At 40.3% G+C, this 19,206-nt stretch overlaps 3 protein-coding genes across 5 annotated transcripts; 2 read left to right on the top strand and 1 right to left on the bottom strand.

The window, feature by feature from the left end:
• The first annotated feature begins 786 nt into the window (after window positions 1-786).
• On the top strand, window positions 787-6,078 carry LOC124481081 (oxysterol-binding protein-related protein 2-like). The gene is made up of 14 exons (XM_047040850.1): window positions 787-917; window positions 1,100-1,226; window positions 1,505-1,616; window positions 1,700-1,775; window positions 1,882-2,016; window positions 2,110-2,207; window positions 2,312-2,494; window positions 2,578-2,685; window positions 2,772-2,861; window positions 2,992-3,118; window positions 3,554-3,673; window positions 3,802-3,925; window positions 4,015-4,105; window positions 4,209-6,078. The coding sequence occupies exons 2-14, from the start codon at window positions 1,190-1,192 to the stop codon at window positions 4,309-4,311; spliced, it is 1,404 nt and encodes a 467-aa protein (XP_046896806.1). The 5' UTR covers window positions 787-917; window positions 1,100-1,189; the 3' UTR covers window positions 4,312-6,078.
• Window positions 6,079-6,250: 172 nt separating this feature from the next.
• LOC124480545 (proteasomal ubiquitin receptor ADRM1-like) lies at window positions 6,251-10,229 on the top strand. 2 transcript variants are annotated; one of them, XM_047039969.1, is made up of 10 exons: window positions 6,251-6,326; window positions 6,693-6,918; window positions 7,024-7,140; window positions 7,270-7,393; window positions 7,533-7,619; window positions 7,754-7,835; window positions 8,558-8,796; window positions 8,948-9,105; window positions 9,203-9,305; window positions 9,483-10,229. In XM_047039969.1, exons 2-10 carry the CDS (start codon window positions 6,709-6,711, stop codon window positions 9,584-9,586), a joined length of 1,224 nt encoding a protein of 407 aa, XP_046895925.1. In that variant the 5' UTR covers window positions 6,251-6,326; window positions 6,693-6,708; the 3' UTR covers window positions 9,587-10,229. The 2 variants fall into 2 exon arrangements, with proteins under 2 accessions (XP_046895925.1, XP_046895927.1); XM_047039971.1 differs by having other exon boundaries at window positions 6,256-6,321.
• Window positions 10,230-11,281: 1,052 nt separating this feature from the next.
• Window positions 11,282-17,431, bottom strand: cables2a (Cdk5 and Abl enzyme substrate 2a). Of its 2 annotated transcripts, XM_047040848.1 has the most exons (9): window positions 16,896-17,431; window positions 16,344-16,436; window positions 15,040-15,117; window positions 14,797-14,896; window positions 14,473-14,641; window positions 14,297-14,394; window positions 13,774-13,880; window positions 13,376-13,580; window positions 11,282-13,161 (listed from the first exon to the last, which is right to left on the bottom strand). In XM_047040848.1, the coding sequence occupies exons 1-9, from the start codon at window positions 17,423-17,425 to the stop codon at window positions 13,021-13,023; spliced, it is 1,521 nt and encodes a 506-aa protein (XP_046896804.1). In that variant the 5' UTR covers window positions 17,426-17,431; the 3' UTR covers window positions 11,282-13,020. The 2 variants fall into 2 exon arrangements, with proteins under 2 accessions (XP_046896804.1, XP_046896805.1); XM_047040849.1 differs by lacking the exon at window positions 15,040-15,117.
• Window positions 17,432-19,206: the final 1,775 nt, after the last annotated feature.

The following is a 19,206-nucleotide window of genomic DNA, read 5'->3' as shown; positions in this document are numbered from 1 at the left end:
GCTCACTCCGTTTTTACGCACAGTTCGCCCCGCCCAGCCCCGTAGTGCAATCATCTGTTGCTTGTAGTAGGCTACAGAGCTTTCCACTAATTATTGTGCAAGTGATCTGATGTTTTTGCTTAACTAGTGAAGGTAAATACACTTTTAATTAGTAGCCTACGTTTGTGATGCCTATGCCTAGGCCCTTAGGTTACAAAAAAAATCTCTCTAGGATGGTAGGCTATAATAATTTTATTCCAAATGCTTTTATTATCCCTAAACTGTTGGCCCTTGTAACCATACTAGAGTAGCCTACATGCAGGCCTACCATTATTTCCTAGGCTATAAGCGAAAACACAATTAATTGGAGATTTAAAGATAGGTTTATTAGCATTGGTGGCGAACGCCGTCGTGGTCTCGCAACGTTTTAATTTTGAATGCAGCCAGTCTTCAGTTTGGCTCTATCATGTTACTTGAGATTTACGAAGCACTTATAAATAACACGCCTCTGTCAAGCCTTTTTCAGTACCTTGCTCTGACAGCTACCTCAGAGCAACACTATCAGTGCCGAGTCTAACTCTGATTGGGCAAAATGGTAGGCGTGACAAAAAAAATGCCTCTTTCCTAATTGTCCATCGTGGAGTCAGTCATACCATCCACTAACGCACGATAAAGACAGCTCTTCACTCTGTCTTAAATAGCTGCATAACCTTTTGTCTCACAAAATTAAGTATACTGCTATAGTCTTTGTTCGTTCTATTGTATTTTTATGAGCGCTTGCTTTCAAATCCCACAATTTGGAAATTCATAGGATGACAGACCTATCAATAACATCGTCCTTACCGCCCACTTCCGCCCTCCCCCTCTAATCAAGCGGTTTATTTCCAGATTGTTGATGTTTCGTAGCCACAGCAATATATTTGGACTTTGACACGAAGGTTATTTCATTGTAATAATATATGTGAAGTTATTTTTATTGCAGTACTTATCGCTTTTAATACGAAGCTGTTGTCGTCCAATACTCAGTTGTTAGTTGACGTTATTGTACCTAGCAAGCTATTTGGCTACAAGCTTAAGCCACTAGCTGGCCTGATACATTGTGACATTTTTCATTCTACAGGGTTCTGTGATGTTTGGATGGAAACTGTGGTGCAGGTAGTACCAAGCAAAGAGAAGCATGACTTTTGAGTGACCCGTATAACTGTACAGCATGAACAGCGAGGAAGAGTTCTTCGACGCCGAGACGGGTGAGACAAGCTTTTACTGTGATATGAACAGAGGCAACCCCACGAGACTGGTTGTTTATCGTGACTGATAACATTATAAAAAAAATAACATAATAATAACTGAAATAAGAATTGTATACACATTTTTAATTATAGCTTAATTACCATCTTTAGACTTGAGATTTTTGAAACTTTGAGGTTAGGCTTATACAGGCCTGTATAGTAATCATCTGTGTTTAAGTTTACAAGTATAGCGGCTTACAAGTGTAGTATCATTAAGCCTGTTCTCCACATCACAGGTTTGGAATCAGATGATTCCTGTGAGGTGAGTTTTAAAGATGCCATAGTGTTTGACAGCAAGCAGCCGGCCAATGGCAGCCCTCCCCAGGAGAATGGAGTTTGGGAGCGCAGGTGAGGTTGCCAGAGAATGGTCACAATTAGGCCACATTGTTTCATTGTAGGTAATAAACATGTTCAATCTCTGTTTGTTTTAGGAAAGTACTCCCAGCCCCAATGATATCCAGAAATAACTTCAGTGTGTGGAGCATACTGAAGAAATGCATTGGCATGGTGAGTCATGTGGACATTATTTACTTTAGGAGGAATCTTTACAAAGTTCAGGCAGTCATCATGTTATTACCCTATTAATTTGAATGTGCATTCCTTTGGGTTACAGGAACTGTCCAAGATAGCAATGCCCATCGTGTTCAATGAGCCTCTTAGCTTCCTCCAGAGAATCTCAGAGTACATGGAACACACTCATCTCATTCACGAAGCCTGTGCCTTATCAGACTCCATAGAGCGCATGCAGGTAGAGTTGAACAGATGTAGCAGACTTGTACTGTTCACTGGCTGGTGTCGTGTTGTCAGGCCCTTATGCACTTCCCTTTGTCCTCGCTGCCAGGTGGTAGCTGCTTTTGCGGTGTCCGCTGTGGCATCTCAGTGGGACAGAACTGGAAAGCCATTCAATCCCTTATTGGGAGAGACCTATGAGCTTACACGGTATTGTAGAATAAATGTCAACTTAATTTGTATTATTTTACTGATGTGTGGGTATATGTCTGATGTGTGGGTATGTGTTTTTCATTGGCTTCTTCTTTTTCTAGGGATGAGGAGGACTACAGGTTGATTTCAGAGCAAGTTAGCCACCACCCGCCTATTAGTGCCTTCCATGCTGAGTCTTTGAAGCAGGAATTTAAATTTCATGGCTCCATCTATCCCAAGCTCAAATTTTGGGGCAAGAGTGTTGAGGCAGAGCCCAAAGGCACTATGACTTTGGAGCTACTCAAGTGAGTTAAATGTGTTAAATGATTTTATTGGATTATAAGTGACTGCTGGCCAAACTAGTGACTGGTCTCCTACTTTATTGCAGACATAAAGAGGTATATACATGGACAAATCCTATGTGCTGTGTACACAACATCATTCTGGGAAAACTCTGGATTGAACAGTATGGAACTGTGGAAATCGTAAACCACAGGTAAGGTCACGTTGAGTGTACAAAATAACATTTAGGATACTTGTTTCGGTCCATATTAACATGATATTTTGTATTTGTTTCACCAGCACAGGAGATAAGTGTATTTTGAACTTCAAACCATGTGGCATGTTTGGGAAGGAACTGCACAGAGTGGAGGGACACATTCAGGACAAGAGGTTAGAGAACACAGTCATGAGTCATCAGGAAGATAGCAGTTCACATTCATCATGGACCTACTATAACATATCATGGACCTACTATAACATATCTGATAGTTAATCATTTTTTTTGTAATATTTTGACCAGAAAGAAGAAACAGCGTGTGATCTATGGGAAGTGGACGGAATGTATGTACAGTGTGGACTCTAAGATCTATGAAGCCGCCAGGAAGGCAGAGAAAAAGGCCGGAGGGGATTCTAAGAAGCAGAAGCAGGTGATTCACCAATACTTCCCAGATTATTCAGCAAGTTGTTAATTTTTGAATGGTTAAATATAGTTAATAGTTAAACACTTGAAACTGAATGGAGTGCAAGACATGATTTAGAGTTCATCAAATAAGAGAAAGAAACGTTTTCAGTTTGCATTTTCTCAAATGGGATCTCTTTTTTTCATGAAACCTTGCAGTGGCTTAGTGTGAGGTAAGGTAAACGTATATATTCGATGGTAGCTATAGCATGCTACTGTACTGCAGTTGTAACTTCGGTGTCTACTGTATGGTGCTCATTTTAGTAATGCCAGTATCCTCCATAATGGCTTGCATTAGTCATTGAGAAAGGTGTGTTGAGTATGTGGTGGCTTTTTGTGTGAATGTATGTTGCTCAATGTAGTTTGTGAACATGCATAGTGATGTACACCTTGGGGTGTGTAGGAGCAAAGTGCGGAAGGTGATGATGCAGATGACATGCCGGAGGCTCAGGAGACGGTGACTGTGATACCAGGAAGTGCCTTGTTATGGAGAATGAACCCACAGCCTGCTCAGTCAGCCCAGGTACAACACACCCACACACTACTATCACTCATTCATCTCTCACTTGACCTTCAACAATCACAATGTGCTTCTTTGTGTCTGTAATGCAACCTTCTCAGTTTAAACACTGATGTTTCTCTGTTGGGTAGATGTATAATTTCACTGCATTTGCCATGACCTTGAATGAGATGGAGCCTAACATGCAGAGGCTACTGGCTCCCACAGACTGCCGTCTGCGACCTGACATCAGAGCCATGGAGAATGGAGACATGGGTAATGACAGGCACAGTAACACTCATGCATATACAAACACATATGTATGTGGACATTTGGTAAGGGCTGACCCTATATACCTTTTGTAGACACAGCAAGTGTAGAGAAGGACAGGCTGGAGGAGAAACAGAGAACTGCACGTAAGGAACGTTCCAAGGATGAAGACGAGTGGTCTACCAGGTTTGTTTGGCTTAACAAGCGCCTCTTAGAAAGTCGGTTTCATATGATGTAATAGGGTGCCTTCAACAATGCTCACATTTGCTTTTCCACTACTGTCTCATAGGTGGTTCCGGTTGGGAACCAATTCTCACACAGGGGCCCAGGACTGGCTCTACACAGGTGGATACTTTGATAGGAAGTACACTGACTGTCCTGATATATATTGATGTGTTAAAGGAGTGACCAGAGGAGTCTACTACCTCTTATATTGGATTAATAAGATAATATTAATCATTTCTGAGCCATGTTGTTTCAGAAAATAACCATTGGAGGTTTTGAAATACTGGAATATAGAAATTAATTTGTCCAACATTAATAATCTATTTGCAGTTTGCAAAGTAGGCTACTGTTCTGTCACATATAGTTTGAAGGATGTCCTTTTTTACTTTGATTTTGACTCCTCAGGTCAGTCTTCCTGAATTAACAAATTCAAATGACCCTGACCTATAAAATACTATACCATGTTTCTCATCTTAGAAATTACATTTATTGATTTTGTGAACCATCCAATAATGTGAACTCCAGAGTGATGACAATATTACTGTGGAATACTATGCTCTTATCTGAATGATCTGTAAACCAGAAGGAAGAGTTAAAAATAACTCAACCATCTCCTACATCTATAAATGTACCACACTCAGATGGTACAATGAACTATCAGGGGTTATTTACACTACTTTTATATGTGTGTGTGTGTGAATATTAGACTTGTATTTTAGCACTAATCCACCCCTGCAATGCCACAAACTTGATTGTTATTTTCTTGTAACTAGATATCTAGAAATGAAAGCTGCTTATGACAATGTTTACTTACAAAGTAAACCATCAAATAACGTGTGTAAATTACATTGTTGACACTAGCTAAGATATGCATAACAGTTGGGTGCATGCATGTTCCCCAAGATAATTTACACTAACTAAAGCCATACAACAAAAACTATACAAGTACTGTATGCTGCATTGACACAGGACTGAGCATCATGATGATGCTGAGTATATTCACTGAGTGTCATACCAGACAGACAAAACAATTAAATGTAATGCATGGTTTCACCCAGATTGGATATAGAGAACTGTATGCATTGTTCTCATTCCTGTTCTGTCTGGAGCCTTCTGGTGTTAGCTGTATCCCTACTTGACTGGGACATGAACACCAATGCATTGTTTCATTGTAGGATCAGGATAATAAAAAAAATAATAGTTGCAAAGCAATATTCCAAATCTTTCACACTTTTCCAAAAAGTGAAGCACTGTGTTAATTTGGTCAATACCAGAAGATCGTTTTGTGGAAATGCAACGGAATGCTCTTCCATGTCACAAATCATAATTCTATGCAAACAAACAACCACCATTTGTCTGTCTTTAATATAATCCAGAAATGTGAAATTAAGTAAACCCTATGTATGTTCTTCCCTGAGTTTTGTCTGTGCATACTAAATATTCCCTGACCACCTGCACCTGTCAGACTGAATGTTTTCTCTTTCTAAATGTAACCAGATACCACACTAATGTGATCAGTCGAGATGCTCACTTATCTTTGTCAATAATTATTTATTGTATAGCTAAAGGTTACATTAGAATACTTATTCTCATTAAATAATGTGCAGCTTGCTTGTCTCCCTCACTTTAAGATAAGGGTTAAATATTTTACGGCAGCAGTTGGTCAAAGATTGATCGCCAAATCATTGGGTCCCATGCCTTTTTGTCATATTATCATTTGGTGTCAATATTTTGATATGTTTACATGTCTGTATTCATTTATTCATCTTTTGTTTTGTCCTTACATGTTAATGTTTGTTTTACTCTGTGTCCAGACAGAATCCTACATTAGCTACTGCACATCTAGAAAATATACATAAATATGACTCACCCCATTATACTGTAATGTGTAGGCCATTTGCAAAAAATAATTATTTAATAAATTATGAGTTGACCATGAGTGTATTATTTCTCTCAATGTAAATTGAAGTTGATGTGCATACTGATGTTCTTCATTTTTATCCATTCATGCTAGTCTACCAAACTTGAAGATAAAAAATCAGTCAATATTGACAATTCTTCTGTCCAATCAGGGAAATACTTAGGGGTGGCACCTGACCAATCACAGTAATCTTAGACATTACTGTTAGACGGTACCCTCAGAGCTGTTGAAAACCATCACCAGGTTTCAACAAAAAGTAAGGTAAAAATCATCCTAATAAATACTGTATTTGACTGATAGCACTAGGTAAATTTCGAAATGTTGTGTGTCACATTATACTGATGAGGAGAGAGCATGTCGACCAAGCTAAGCTTATGGTGCTATACGCTAGCTAGCTAGACAGTGATAATAGTTACTAGTACTATTGTCAGCTAACATCGTTAACTGTACCATGATTATTGTATGTATACCAAAGTAAAAGTAATAGCTAGGTAGAATTTATTTCTAAGTCAACATGAAACCGCATATCAGCTACTCTATGAACTGCCTGCCAGCAAGCCAGTGCATACAAATGTAGCATAATGTAGCTATAGCTTGGTGATGTGTCCTACTCTTCCCTTTTCGCAGATTTCTACTTGTCACCATGTCTTCGGGAGCTCTATTCCCCAGTCTGGTGTCAGGCTCTCGCGGGTCCTCCAGCAAATACCTAGTGGAGTTTCGGGCTGGGAAGATGACCCTGAAAGGCAGCACGGTGACCCCGGACAAACGCAAGGGGCAGGTCTACATCCAGCAGACGGATGACTCTCTCATCCATTTCTGTTGGAAGGATCGCACAACTGGAAATGTGGATGATGTCAGTGGCCATCTCAGTTTCTCTCCTCTTACTCTTGTCACCCTCCCCATCCTTTATCTCTGACCGTTCTGTTGTACAAATTACCTGTGTACTGTCCTACTTTAGGACCTGATCATCTTCCCAGACGATTGTGAGTTCAAGAGGGTCAACCAATGCACTACTGGTCGTGTGTTTGTCCTGAAATTCAAAGCTGGCTCCAAGAGACTGTTCTTTTGGATGCAGGTGTGTATGTCATTCATCCTTTTGTTGGATCAACTGTAAATCATACAACTATTGTATTTTTGTGTGAGATGGAAAAGGTGTTTTAAAGTATCTTTTGAAAGTAGTTGACTCTTCCTGTCATACATGCAGGAGCCTAAGACTGATAAGGATGAGGAGTACTGCCGTAAAGTGAATGAGTATCTGAACAACCCACCCATGCCTGGAGCGCTGGGCAGTGGGGGCAGTGGAGGGCATGAGTTATCTGCTCTGGGTGGTAAGGTTCCATTTCCAAACCCTCACACCCTACTGTAGATATAAGCCTTATATCCATTGGTTAGATTTATATTGATAGATTAATCTTTTAAAGTGAGATCCATTTAACAGTAAAAAATGTCTTCCATTGTGTGCTACAGGTGAGGGTGGTCTGCAGAGCCTGCTTGGTAACATGAGTCACAACCAACTAATGCAGCTTATCGGACCAACTGGATTAGGTGGTCTTGGTATGTCAGGCTAAGTACAAAGTGGATTCATTAATACGTTAATTAGAAGATGACTGCACATTTAGGGCCTGAGTTTCTCTTGGCCACCAATATGTGACTTACAAGGTTAACACAGTTTCCATTTGTGTCTGTAGGTGGCCTCGGGGCCTTGGCGGGACCAGGCCTGGCCAGTCTCCTGGGCAGTGGGGCTTCCTCAGCCAGCAACTCTTCTACAAGGTACTAACAATGGCTGGGTTTCCCTGATTCGTTAAGAAGCTCTTAACACTAAGAGCTTCTTAGGAACATTCTAAGAGCGCTCTAGAACGCTCTTAGAACGCTCTTAGAACGTTCCTAAGAAGCGCTTAGCGTTAGGAGCTTCTTAACGAATCTGTGAAACTCGGCCAATGCCGTTTCTCACAAAATAACGTTTTAGCTTTGAAACCCATGACTCCTGAAGACGTATTAGATAGTACCCAATTGCTGTGAAAGTACCAAGTCAATGAAGTGAATTGCCAAGTTTAAGTTCAAGACAAAATCAACGTATTTAAGGTGCAGGTGTCTGATGCACTTAAGTTGAGCATCTCAGAGGACTGGACAGTGAATACAGGAATGAAGGGCAGTTAAATAGTATCACAATATGTTAATTTTTTTACTCACAAGAAACTTCAGGGGGTGATAATCAACATAGGCTTTGCAAGCACAGAAAGAGGACGCTGCATGATAGATAGCTTTTGTTTAGCCTTTAGATAGGGCTCCTAGAAATGGCCTTGATGTTACATGTTCTCATGAGCCAATAAAGCAGGGTATAGTTCAAACATTGTTTATTATATTCAGAGCATTTCAAACTGTATAAAAGTAATAAAGTAATCATTAGTTGTAATCTTAAATTATTGTTAACTGATCAGTGGTTGTCGACAGACCTTGTCACTCCTGATTACAATTAACTTTCTCACTTTTAGTCCAACTTCAGCAGTAAGTCCCACCTCCACATCTGCTGCCACCAGACTTGGTTCATCCCAGGTACCAACGACACCCATCACCCCGTCTGCTACCTCAGCAGCCTCTCCCACCAGCAGTCCCTCCTCTCCTGCTGTCCCTCCTCTCTCAGCCGGCGCCTCCAGCCCCACTCAGGCCATCCAGCTGAGCGACCTGCAGAGCATCCTGGCAACCATGAACGTTCCCTCCTCTGGGCAGGGAGGTGAGGAGCCCCTGCTCACAGAAATGTTAGACTGTTAGCGTAGGAACAGTAATTGTTGTTCAGTTTTCAGGAGACCACCAGAAAGTAGAGTGTTGTTTACCTGACACCAGCCTGTTCGTGTGTTGAGCTGTCTGATGTGTGTTGTCTCCAGTGGACCTGGCCAGTGTTGTGACTCCTGAGGTCATGGCTCCTATCCTTGCCAACACTGAGGTGCAGCAGAGGCTGCTGCCCTTCCTGCCCTCGGGAGAGGCTCTGCTGCAGAGTCCAGACGAGCTCCACAACACCATCACCTCCCCGCAGTTTCAGCAGGTACAGCGGCGTGTGCATTACCTGCTGCACTATATGTGCTTCTTTACGTCTTCTTTATAAAAGGTCACTATTAAATCTGTTTTTCTGTCTATATTAGTCTATGAGTATGTTCAGCAGTGCTCTGGCATCAGGGCAGTTGGGCCCCTTAATGAACCAGTTTGGCCTGCCTGCTGAGGCCGTTGATGCAGCCAACAAAGGAGGTTAGTGTCCTGGTATGATGACCATTCACACAGGGACCTTGTTTGAATGCATGATTCATTGTTGAAGATAAACACAAATTATGTACAGTCCCCCAGCCTGTACAAATACACTACCAATGATATTGTCCTCAGACTCCAGAAATTAATTGCGGTGTTCTAAACATTTTGCTTTCACAGATGTGGAAGCTTTCGCCAAAGCCATGGAAACCGATACCAAGTCTGACCAGGAAGATGAATCCAAAGACAAGAAAGATGATGACGAAGACATGAGTCTGGATTAGCTACTTTCCTTCTAGAATTGACTGTGCTGTTGACCTATTTACTGGCTGTTATTAAGAAATACCATTATAAAAGGTAGTGAGACATCTTACATCTAAAGGTATGAAATACATTGCCTGTTGTATTTATTAATTTCTAATGTGCACAAAGCTAATGCAGCTTTTAAAATATAAAAACAGTCAATATATGCAGGGTTCCTGCAGGTTTCAGTAAGTCAAAGTTAAGACCTTTTTAAGACATTTTAAGACCATAAAGATAGAGATTTAAGACCTACACGATGCATTACCAAAAATACATTAAAATCAAAGAAATTCTGAAAAAATATTTTTATTTCAATTAATTCAGTCATTGAAAAAGTAATAATTTAATTTACAGATAAAGAAATCACATTAGTAACCTAATTTCATTTCATTCAGCACTAAGTACTAGGGGTGGGGAAAAAAATCGATTCACATATTAATTGCGATTCCGTCTTCTAGTGATTCACATTGATTCACAATTTCTTTTATTTTTATGTAAGCATATATTGAATGGCAATTTGATTAAAAATCGAGCTACCAAAAGATTCCCACCCCTAATTGATGGTAAGCTGTACATGTCTGTTTAATATTTATCCGTGTTGCAGAAATAAATAAGTCTATTCAAGAAAAGTCTACTTATCGTCACTGTATTTTGTGAACAAGTTCTTAGAAATCCTTCAGCAAACTTTCACTTGTTTTGTAAGTATGTTTAGAAGGCAAGAGTATTCTGTTTTATAACTTGGCATTAGCAGAAACAAAACGTACGTTGTCCTTTGGCATTTAGTGGTACCATAAGGGCAATTACACCGTCTTGTAGAAAGTTACTTTGCAGGAAACCTCTGTGGCTCAGCATGTGTGCCATCAAGTCTACTGCCATACTCGGTACCCTTGTACCCACTGTACCTTTTAACAGTTTTATTTATAAGTCCAAGAGCAAAAATGTAACTGCAAGAATATCTTTCAGCCAGGTTTGAACACAAGACTCCTCACACAATAGCTCACATCCTTAACCACTGAGCTGTCAGGGATCATAACAATTTCCACTCAACATAACATTTGACATTGAACTATCTAGTTGTAACAACCTGCAGAGTTAGGGTGTCAGAAGAACAGAATTAAGAAGGGCTCCCCTGTTAACTCACTGGGTTAGTGGGCATGCTCTTTCAGACATGCTGGTGCAGTACCACAACAGCCTGGGTTCAAATCCAAATTTTAAATTGTTTATTTTAACTTGAAAGTTACATTGTGGTCATGTGAGATGTGGGACTTCCCCTTCACATAGTTATATTACATAAGTAATATTTACGATTACAGGTAAGAACGATATGTAAATGTATCACCCCCCCGACCTGTTGTTTTACCTGTTTGGGGGGGGATCCAAGTCTTAATTAGGGGGGTCAACCCCCCCCCCCCCCCCCAAGCCCCCCCCTTTCGAAACCCTGGACTCTAGAGCTCCGCTTTGTAGGCTACGACTCCAATACTTTTTTGCTACTTTAAAATAACTTTCTGCGGCCAGCGTTTCTGGAAATGAATGAGGGTAAAACGTTTTTTTAGACCTGACAATTAAATTTAAGTCCTCAAATGAAAATCTGTCAGTTTTTAAGACGTTTTAAGGCCTTAAATTTAAAGTTCCAAATTTCCCTGTGTATGTATAAAGCAGAGTGCGTCACGTACAAGTTATTTCTACAGAGGTTTTTATTGTAAGTTCATTGTAAGTCAACCAAGTGTGCTTGGGTACTCGACACTGTAGACTATAACTGGGGTATGTTTAAAGCTGAAGCCAGAGCAGAGCAGTGTCAGCTGTGCCTCTCAGTCTGGTCTGTCACATCCCAACTTAGAAAAGAACACACAAGTCACGTGGTCTTTATGGTCAGAAAATATATTTTAGAGCATTGTCTAATTTGATTTTAACTGTGAACTTGTAAAAAATAATTACACCATCCATACATTCAATTAATCAAGAAAATATGAAGTTCCACCATGTAAAATTCAGAAATAAATTACTTTAAATACATAAGGTCTGTGTAAAAAAAAGAAAAAACATTTGAAAAAGATCACTGCAGACTGTAGTCTTTGCAGAAAGTTACTGTACAGATACCTACTTACAAATGATTTGCACAAGATTACGCTTACCATTCAACAAGAACAATACAAGTTCATGATTACTTTTACCAGACATGATTCAAATTCACAGGCCATAACAAGGTAACAATACACACCACATCAAAAGACACCAACAACAAAACATTAACTGCTCTAAATCACAGCTTGATGGGACAAACTATTTCACTAATTGTTTTAGGCACTTAATAATGAATGTCTTGTGGATATCTGTACACAAATACTGTTTATGAGAAACAACATTTGATACGTACAGGCACCTGTGCACCTACTGTTACAGTAGACATTTTGTTTTCTAAATACACTGGGACTTGAGAAATACTATCATCTTCTCTGAATACTACCTGTTGGTCTGATTCAATAAATCTAGATCCATGGAAACATACATTTAAGATGTTGGACAGATTTCCTGAGAACCTAACTTAATTTTAAATAATGTAAAACTCCATGACCATAAAAGCTCAATTAAAACACCTACTGTAGTGGTGCAGTCATTCACACAGTGGTTATTTAGGAGATCAACAGTTAGATTGCTACAGTAAAAGTAAGAAGGCCATTTCCCATGGAAATACAAATAAAACCATAAATAGAATTCACTCAATATTAAAATCCCTGCATACTAAACAGATGCTACTTCAGACAAATAGGAACAAGTGAAGGTCACTTCTTCAGTTGAACTAGTACTGGTGGCCAGCTTCAGACACACAGACATGTAATCAACCACTAATCCATAAACAGACTTTGGCAGTCAAATGTGTCATCTTCACAGTGAGTTACATTGCTCTCAACATATCAGGTGCAATGTACACATCTACGTACCTTTAGAAATTGCCCATGGGCCAGAGTCAGGGCAGTTGAATAATTTAGAACAGATAAATAAATGGTAAATAACATTACTTACGTCACAGCACAAAGACAATGTGTCACATTGATATTTTACCTTGGAGTGGCACTATAAACAGGCTCTGTCAAATCTAATTGTTAGTACAGAGCACTTGAATTCACATCAGACTACTACCCTAAAACATGCTGATGCATTCATACAAATCAAATCTAACAACAAAATAGCACTGGTCTTTATATTAGAGCGAATTCATTTGTAATTAGGAGAGCCTTGCAATAAAATATATCATGATTCAAAAATAAATACGCAGCCACTATCTCAGTTGGATTGATTGAGATATGAACCATAAGGTGTTGGTCTACAGAATCCAGCCCAGAGGCTGCCTCTCTAGAGGCTGATTCAGGTCCCGTCTCCATCATTGTTAGTTTCACACTGGTCCACAGTGTCCATACTAGCCCTGCTGCACTAGTCTCCTGTAGTGCGGCATGACCTTGCTCTCAGGGAGGTAAAGCCCCATCTCCAAGGCAACCAGGACAGGGAACTCCAATGGAATTAACTCCCGTCTGTTGATACGGAAACGCTCCTCCAGCTTCTGTTACCATGGAGAGAGAGTGGAGAAGTTGGATGATCAGCAATCAAGCTCACAGTCTAGATGAGGGTACTTCTATGCACAGTTTATTTCTGATGTGAAGAAAATTATAGGTGACTGTAAGACTTGCTGTATTCGTGATATCTGTGCGAGTGGCTAGGTCTTTCATGGTGTGCGTAGAACATCAAGCTGTTATCTTTACAAGAACGTGACTCACATCTATCAGCTGGCGGACCTCCTGCTTCTTCAGGTCGCTGCTGATTTTGGCTGCTAGCAGCACGCAGGCTGCTGCCACCAGCTTTCTGTTCTGCTTGTTCAGGCGACCCTGCAGCACCAGCTTCTCAAAGTACACAAAAGCCATCGCCACGGTGACCGGCTGCAGACCACACTCCTCACTCACGGCACGCATGTCTCGCTTTAGACTGAGAGAGAGGAAAGACAAGAGGCCAGGTTATACTTCATGTTTTTGATCAAATTTGCAAACATTTGACTATTGTCATAAGCTGAAGTGATGAGGCCAGAGTATCAACATATAAGTGCAGGTTTAAACCTGAAATCTGTACAAGGCTGGAAGAGGAAGACCAGTGACAAATATCAATGCTCCTGTGTCAGTACCTTCTTATCTTGCTGAGGGTCAACTTGATATGGGGAAACTTTTCCTTAAATGTCTCATTCATGTCTTTCTTCAGGTCAGACGGCTTCACATATTCGATAACAGTCGTCTGTAAAACAGGAAACAAGAAACCAAAAATAAAACCGAGGCTGATTCAACACATGAAGGTTGGATGATTATGTAATTCTTATCATGTGCTCTCTGTGCAATAAGTCTTGTGAATAGTTTTATGACCTGAGCTGTTACAATGATGCTACTGTACAGAGTAAGTGCAGACTGTAGTCAGGAAATGTTCAAAGGAGAAGAACATTTAATTTGTGAAGAACATATATCAGTATTTATAGTTTTTAGACTAGGTAACTATATATATTAATAGCTGCAACTACCAGCTGTATAGCTCACTCTGTCGGTCAGTCCACAAAAATTACATGTGCGCACATCGTTGCAGCTGTTGCAAATTTGCACTTCTTCACAAATAGCTAACTGTAATACTACCTGTAAGACCATCGACACATGACTGCTCACCACATATGATGCGAATATAAGAACCCTCTTGTGTCTGCCACAAGGCCATTGGGGATCACTGAGCAAGTTGGGATCGTACTCTGACAGATCCTCTATACCTGCCAACAAATGGTTTCCATGAGAAGCCAACGTCAGACAACAACAACAGATTTTAATAAAGGTTTAGCAGAACGTACTTGGGTCCTGTCCCGGGGTGCTGTTCAGACGTGCAGGAGTGAAATTCCGCTGGTTGTTACTACGGAAATGGGACTGGGGGGTAAGGACCATGTTGTTATCTGGTGTAGTGCTGTTCTTCTGCCTTACCAGGGCATTAGTTGGATAAAGGAACTTGGCATAAGAGACTGTCTGAGGAAATATGAGGCTGTTAGACTGGAAAAGGAACACCTGAAAACATTTCCTTTCTCTCTCACTCACACACAGTCTCACGCACTCCCTTACAAACACACTCTCACATACAAGCACACTCTCTCATACACACACACCCTTTCTCACACACACACCTTGCCGTACGCTGCCAACTCCAGTCCCTCCAGAGTAGGAAGCAAGTCAGGGGGCACCAAAGAGGATAGTCTCTGTCGCTGTGCATCCACCTTTGGATCACTTGAAAAGAAACGATTCAAGTCATCATGCTAGAGCTCAATATCAACGCCCATCCATCTCACCATGACAACAGCCTTTCCTGAGAGTGAAACAGAGCACACAGGGGCACGGAGCAGCTCTCTGGGTTGGTTAGGGCTTTGTACCTGAGGTGAAAACTCTCTCCATAGGGCAGCACTGAGAAAGCAGCATATAGAGACCGCTTGGCACAAATCAGCATAATCCTGCAGGACACAGATAGCAAGTACAGGCAGACAGAACAGACGAAGTGTCAGTCTACAAGCAATGACTACAGCCACAACACTACACCATGACTACAGTCACGCCACTACACCATGACAACAGTCACACCAGGACTACAGTCACACCACCACTACACAATGACTACAGTCACACCACTACACAACAGCTAGCAGCAGCACTGGTTCCATATGGAGACATGGGAGAGGTACAAAAACAACATGAACATGGTTCAACATTGGTTCAGACACTCTGATACCAATTCTATGTTGGTCTAAATGGAAACAGCTGGTGATTGACAAACAACTATATAACCAAGATGACACATAACTACAAGCTAAATTGTCTTTAGTCCACTCAAATAGATAATGTATTAAGAGAATGCAAGAAAAAAATTGTAAATACAGAAATTCAGATGATAAAAACAACTAATTATAGAGTGTTTTTTCAGAGTGTTTTACACTATAACCAGTGCAGTACCCAAGACAACTGCACACCTGTTTATATTGGTGCTTTATATATAAACAAATCTCCAAACAGCTACTAAGCTTTAGACCTCACTGAACACCAATAAATGACATACTGCAAGCAGACTCCTCCTTTGAAATGTCAGCCTTGTGGTACAAATTGGCCAGACCAAGTCAAGAAAAGTTAATCTCACCTAGGGGCAATACAGTACAGAAGTCTCACTTCAGAAACCAGAAATTCTTAAATAAGTATAATACTACAGATTATTGCTCAAAGATAGTACATATTTCACAACAAGATGACACTAGCACATCAACATGCAAACACATAGCACAATAATTTGAGTCCTCTCTCCCATAAGGGGTATTTCACTGTTTGGGCAAGACATCTTTAGCTGCTGATTCATTTCCAGGGGTGATGAAATTCAGTTTAGCAATCCCTCAAGCTGCCCCACTGTTACTATGTGAATTAGCAACTGCTACTGAAGCTAAGCCTGTTACACACTGGCAGAGCCTGGTAGCGGGTCACATGTAAATGTTATTTAATGCTTCAAAGAAACCATGCTGGGTGACCAAAGTCTAAAGTAGGCTTACATCAGTACAGCTCACACTTACAAAGAATGCCACACACCTATATTGTGTTTATTTCAGCCATGAATGCCCACAAATACACATTCAGTTAAAGGAAAGTCCATGTCATCCATCACCTGGCATGCCCAACTGCCTGACTAAAAGAGACTCACCTGCTGCCTCTTGTGTCGTACTGCCTCATGCTCTTGATAAAGTGGACCTTCTTAGCAGCCTTTGGTCCTGGGGAGCCAGAAACATTCTGTGATCTGAAAATATATATAGCTGAATCATTAGGGTTTTTAAAAAGGGTTCTGTGCCATACATTATTTGTGTTGTTTAGACTTGATAAAGTCTTTAAATCACAGATTTTGAATTACGTAAAGCAATTCCAAAGCCTGGTCTATATTAGGCCTATGCAAGGGGGATATCAAATAATCTTTAAATGTGATTAGGGTGACGTACAAACAAATGGAGGTATCCGACCAACTAGCAATCTAAAATGTGAGAGACACGTTCAGGTATAAATATTTCTCAATAAGTCATTAAAATGACTAAAGACAATGAACAAAACTGAACAAATTGAAAATAATAAACAATAATCATGAATCACAACTTTGGAATACGCTAGCCTATGCGGAAGTAAATATAGGCATTCGGTGTCATGCTGAATCAACGTGAATGGTAACCATGCATGGAGTTCTTAGAAAATGTTTCAACATGCTCACCTTTGACGGGAATCCAGTGGCCTGGAATTGGTCTGAACTACTGGACTAAATACAGATTTGGCACTTAAATGTAGGGTCTGCGGGGTGGGTGAGAGAGGGTATACGGTGGAGTCACTGACGGCGATCTCCACAAACACCTCATTGCCTCCGCTACTAGCTCCAGTCCCCGTGGACGTGACAGAAATTGAATTAACAGGGCTTAAAGCTCCAATTCCCGGCACGCTTGTAACAGTGCCCACAGTCACGGAGCTTGACACCTGGGGGGCTGTTCCATTGCTACTCGTTGTGAACGCGAGGTGTCCAACCGAGATTGTGCCGACATCCCGTCTCCGAGTCTCGCAAGCGGTTTCTCTTTGAGCGATGTTTCCATTGTTAAGAGGACACAAAGGCCGCCCATCCAGAGATATATTGTTGAGAAATAGAAGAGCGGCTTGTCTCCGTCGGGAATCTTTAGTTTTTCTTATGTGTTCTTTGTGTGATTTTGTTGCATTACTGCTTGCACATTGTATACTACAGGCAGCCGTCGCCATTCTACTGTGAAATGATCGGGGGCAGGGAGAATGTTGCCGGTTTGACAATTTACCACGCCTACAATTAAATGATTGGCTGAGACCCTAAATTTATGGAATTATATTCATCATAGTCATATAGGATTGGCTGTAAAGTGAAGCCTGACGCAGTCTGAAAAAGGAATAGATCCAATATAAGAATACCTTGTTGGTATTATTAATAGGCCTAAAATCTTGGACTCTACAAAGACTAGGCTATAAAAAATCCTTCACCTTTTGTATTGGTTGAATATCAATATAATTATTAACTAAAATCAATATATCAGTTTGTCTTCACCATTATGATTGAAACCGAATCGAGTTGTTTTGAATAATGGCTAGGGAACGTCAATCACGTGTAGGGCAGCATGGACAGTGTAAGGGCAGCCAGTAAAGTGGCAGGGTAGAGTTTAGAAATCCACTGATTAACTGCCACACGTGAAATGATTTAGCCTTTTAGCACGAAACCTAATCACAACAATCTGTCTCAAATGTGTTTGTATCTCTATTTCTAAGTGTGTGTCTCTCAATTCACTCTCCCATTCTCCCTCTGTGCCTCACATACATCTTCAGCTGATGTCTTGCTTGATGCATTGAAGCAGACAAGTTTCTAAATACCTTGGCATGACTTGTGCCTGCATATACTTCGAAATGTAGATAACCACTATAGATGGGGCGACACACTCAGGGCAGGTAAACACATTGTTCTTTATTTTCCCCACTACAGTAGACCATGAAATTATTTTCTCTTTTATTGTGCTGAGAACAGCAACAGTCTGGCATGACCAGTTTAAGGCTTTGATTCGATGTGTTTGAGGTACAGCTCAGTCCCTTATCCTTCTGACAGAATATTGAGCAAGGTAAACGGTGGTCTGGACACTTAGCTCCATCATCGAGCCTGGGTATTTCCTTGTACTATGTTTACATTGTTGCTGAGAATCTATTAATCTGCGTAAACAAACCCAAAATTCAGACCAAATGTTTCATATTTTTGTCACACAAATCAAATTAACTCCAACATACAATAACATAACATATGCATACTCACACTTCTATGCTCACTCACACTTCCATACACACACACACACAAACACACAATTTCAGTTACAGAAAGGGTTCAATCAGTTCCAAATATAAATTATAAAATCAGTTCCAGATATGCTCTCTGTTTCAACCTTGTTGATCACTGTCGAGTAGGAATGAATCCAAGTTTTTAAATTAAAAAATAGCACACCGTTCCCACTATTCTGATGATCAGAAAAACTATTTGCTGCAACTAGAGCCAAGATGTTTCTACAAAGGGAATCTGGCCGCAGGACAGCATATTTTTCATTGCACTGAAAATGTCTGCTTTTCATGTATCCTCATTTACATTTACACATAGATCAATGCTTATCAAGTTATCAGTTAATTTTAGTGTCGCATGAACGCATTATGAGAATTGATTTGGATTTTTGTGAATGTGTTATGTAAATTAATTACAAACTTATATAATGGAAATAATCATGTTTCCATGGACATGATAAGGAGTTGTACTGATAGTATCGCAAAAACAACAATTGGTTGTAAACTAAACACACATTTCACAAATTGTCTTTAAATCACACCTTGTGTTGTCAGCAACATGTTGAAAATGTTTTCTTAGAATTATAAATTACATTCAACACTTCAGTTTCCTCATTTCTAAAACCGTTTTTTCAAACTTGTTAAGGCTTTATCTGAGAATATATAAGACATGTATGAACAACTATGGGAAATTACAC

This window comes from Hypomesus transpacificus, chromosome 18, assembly GCF_021917145.1.
Source record: "Hypomesus transpacificus isolate Combined female chromosome 18, fHypTra1, whole genome shotgun sequence".
Lineage (NCBI taxonomy): Eukaryota > Metazoa > Chordata > Actinopteri > Osmeriformes > Osmeridae > Hypomesus > Hypomesus transpacificus.
The sequence above is the reverse complement of the archived record's forward strand: the minus strand, read 5'-3'. Positions and strand labels throughout refer to the sequence as shown.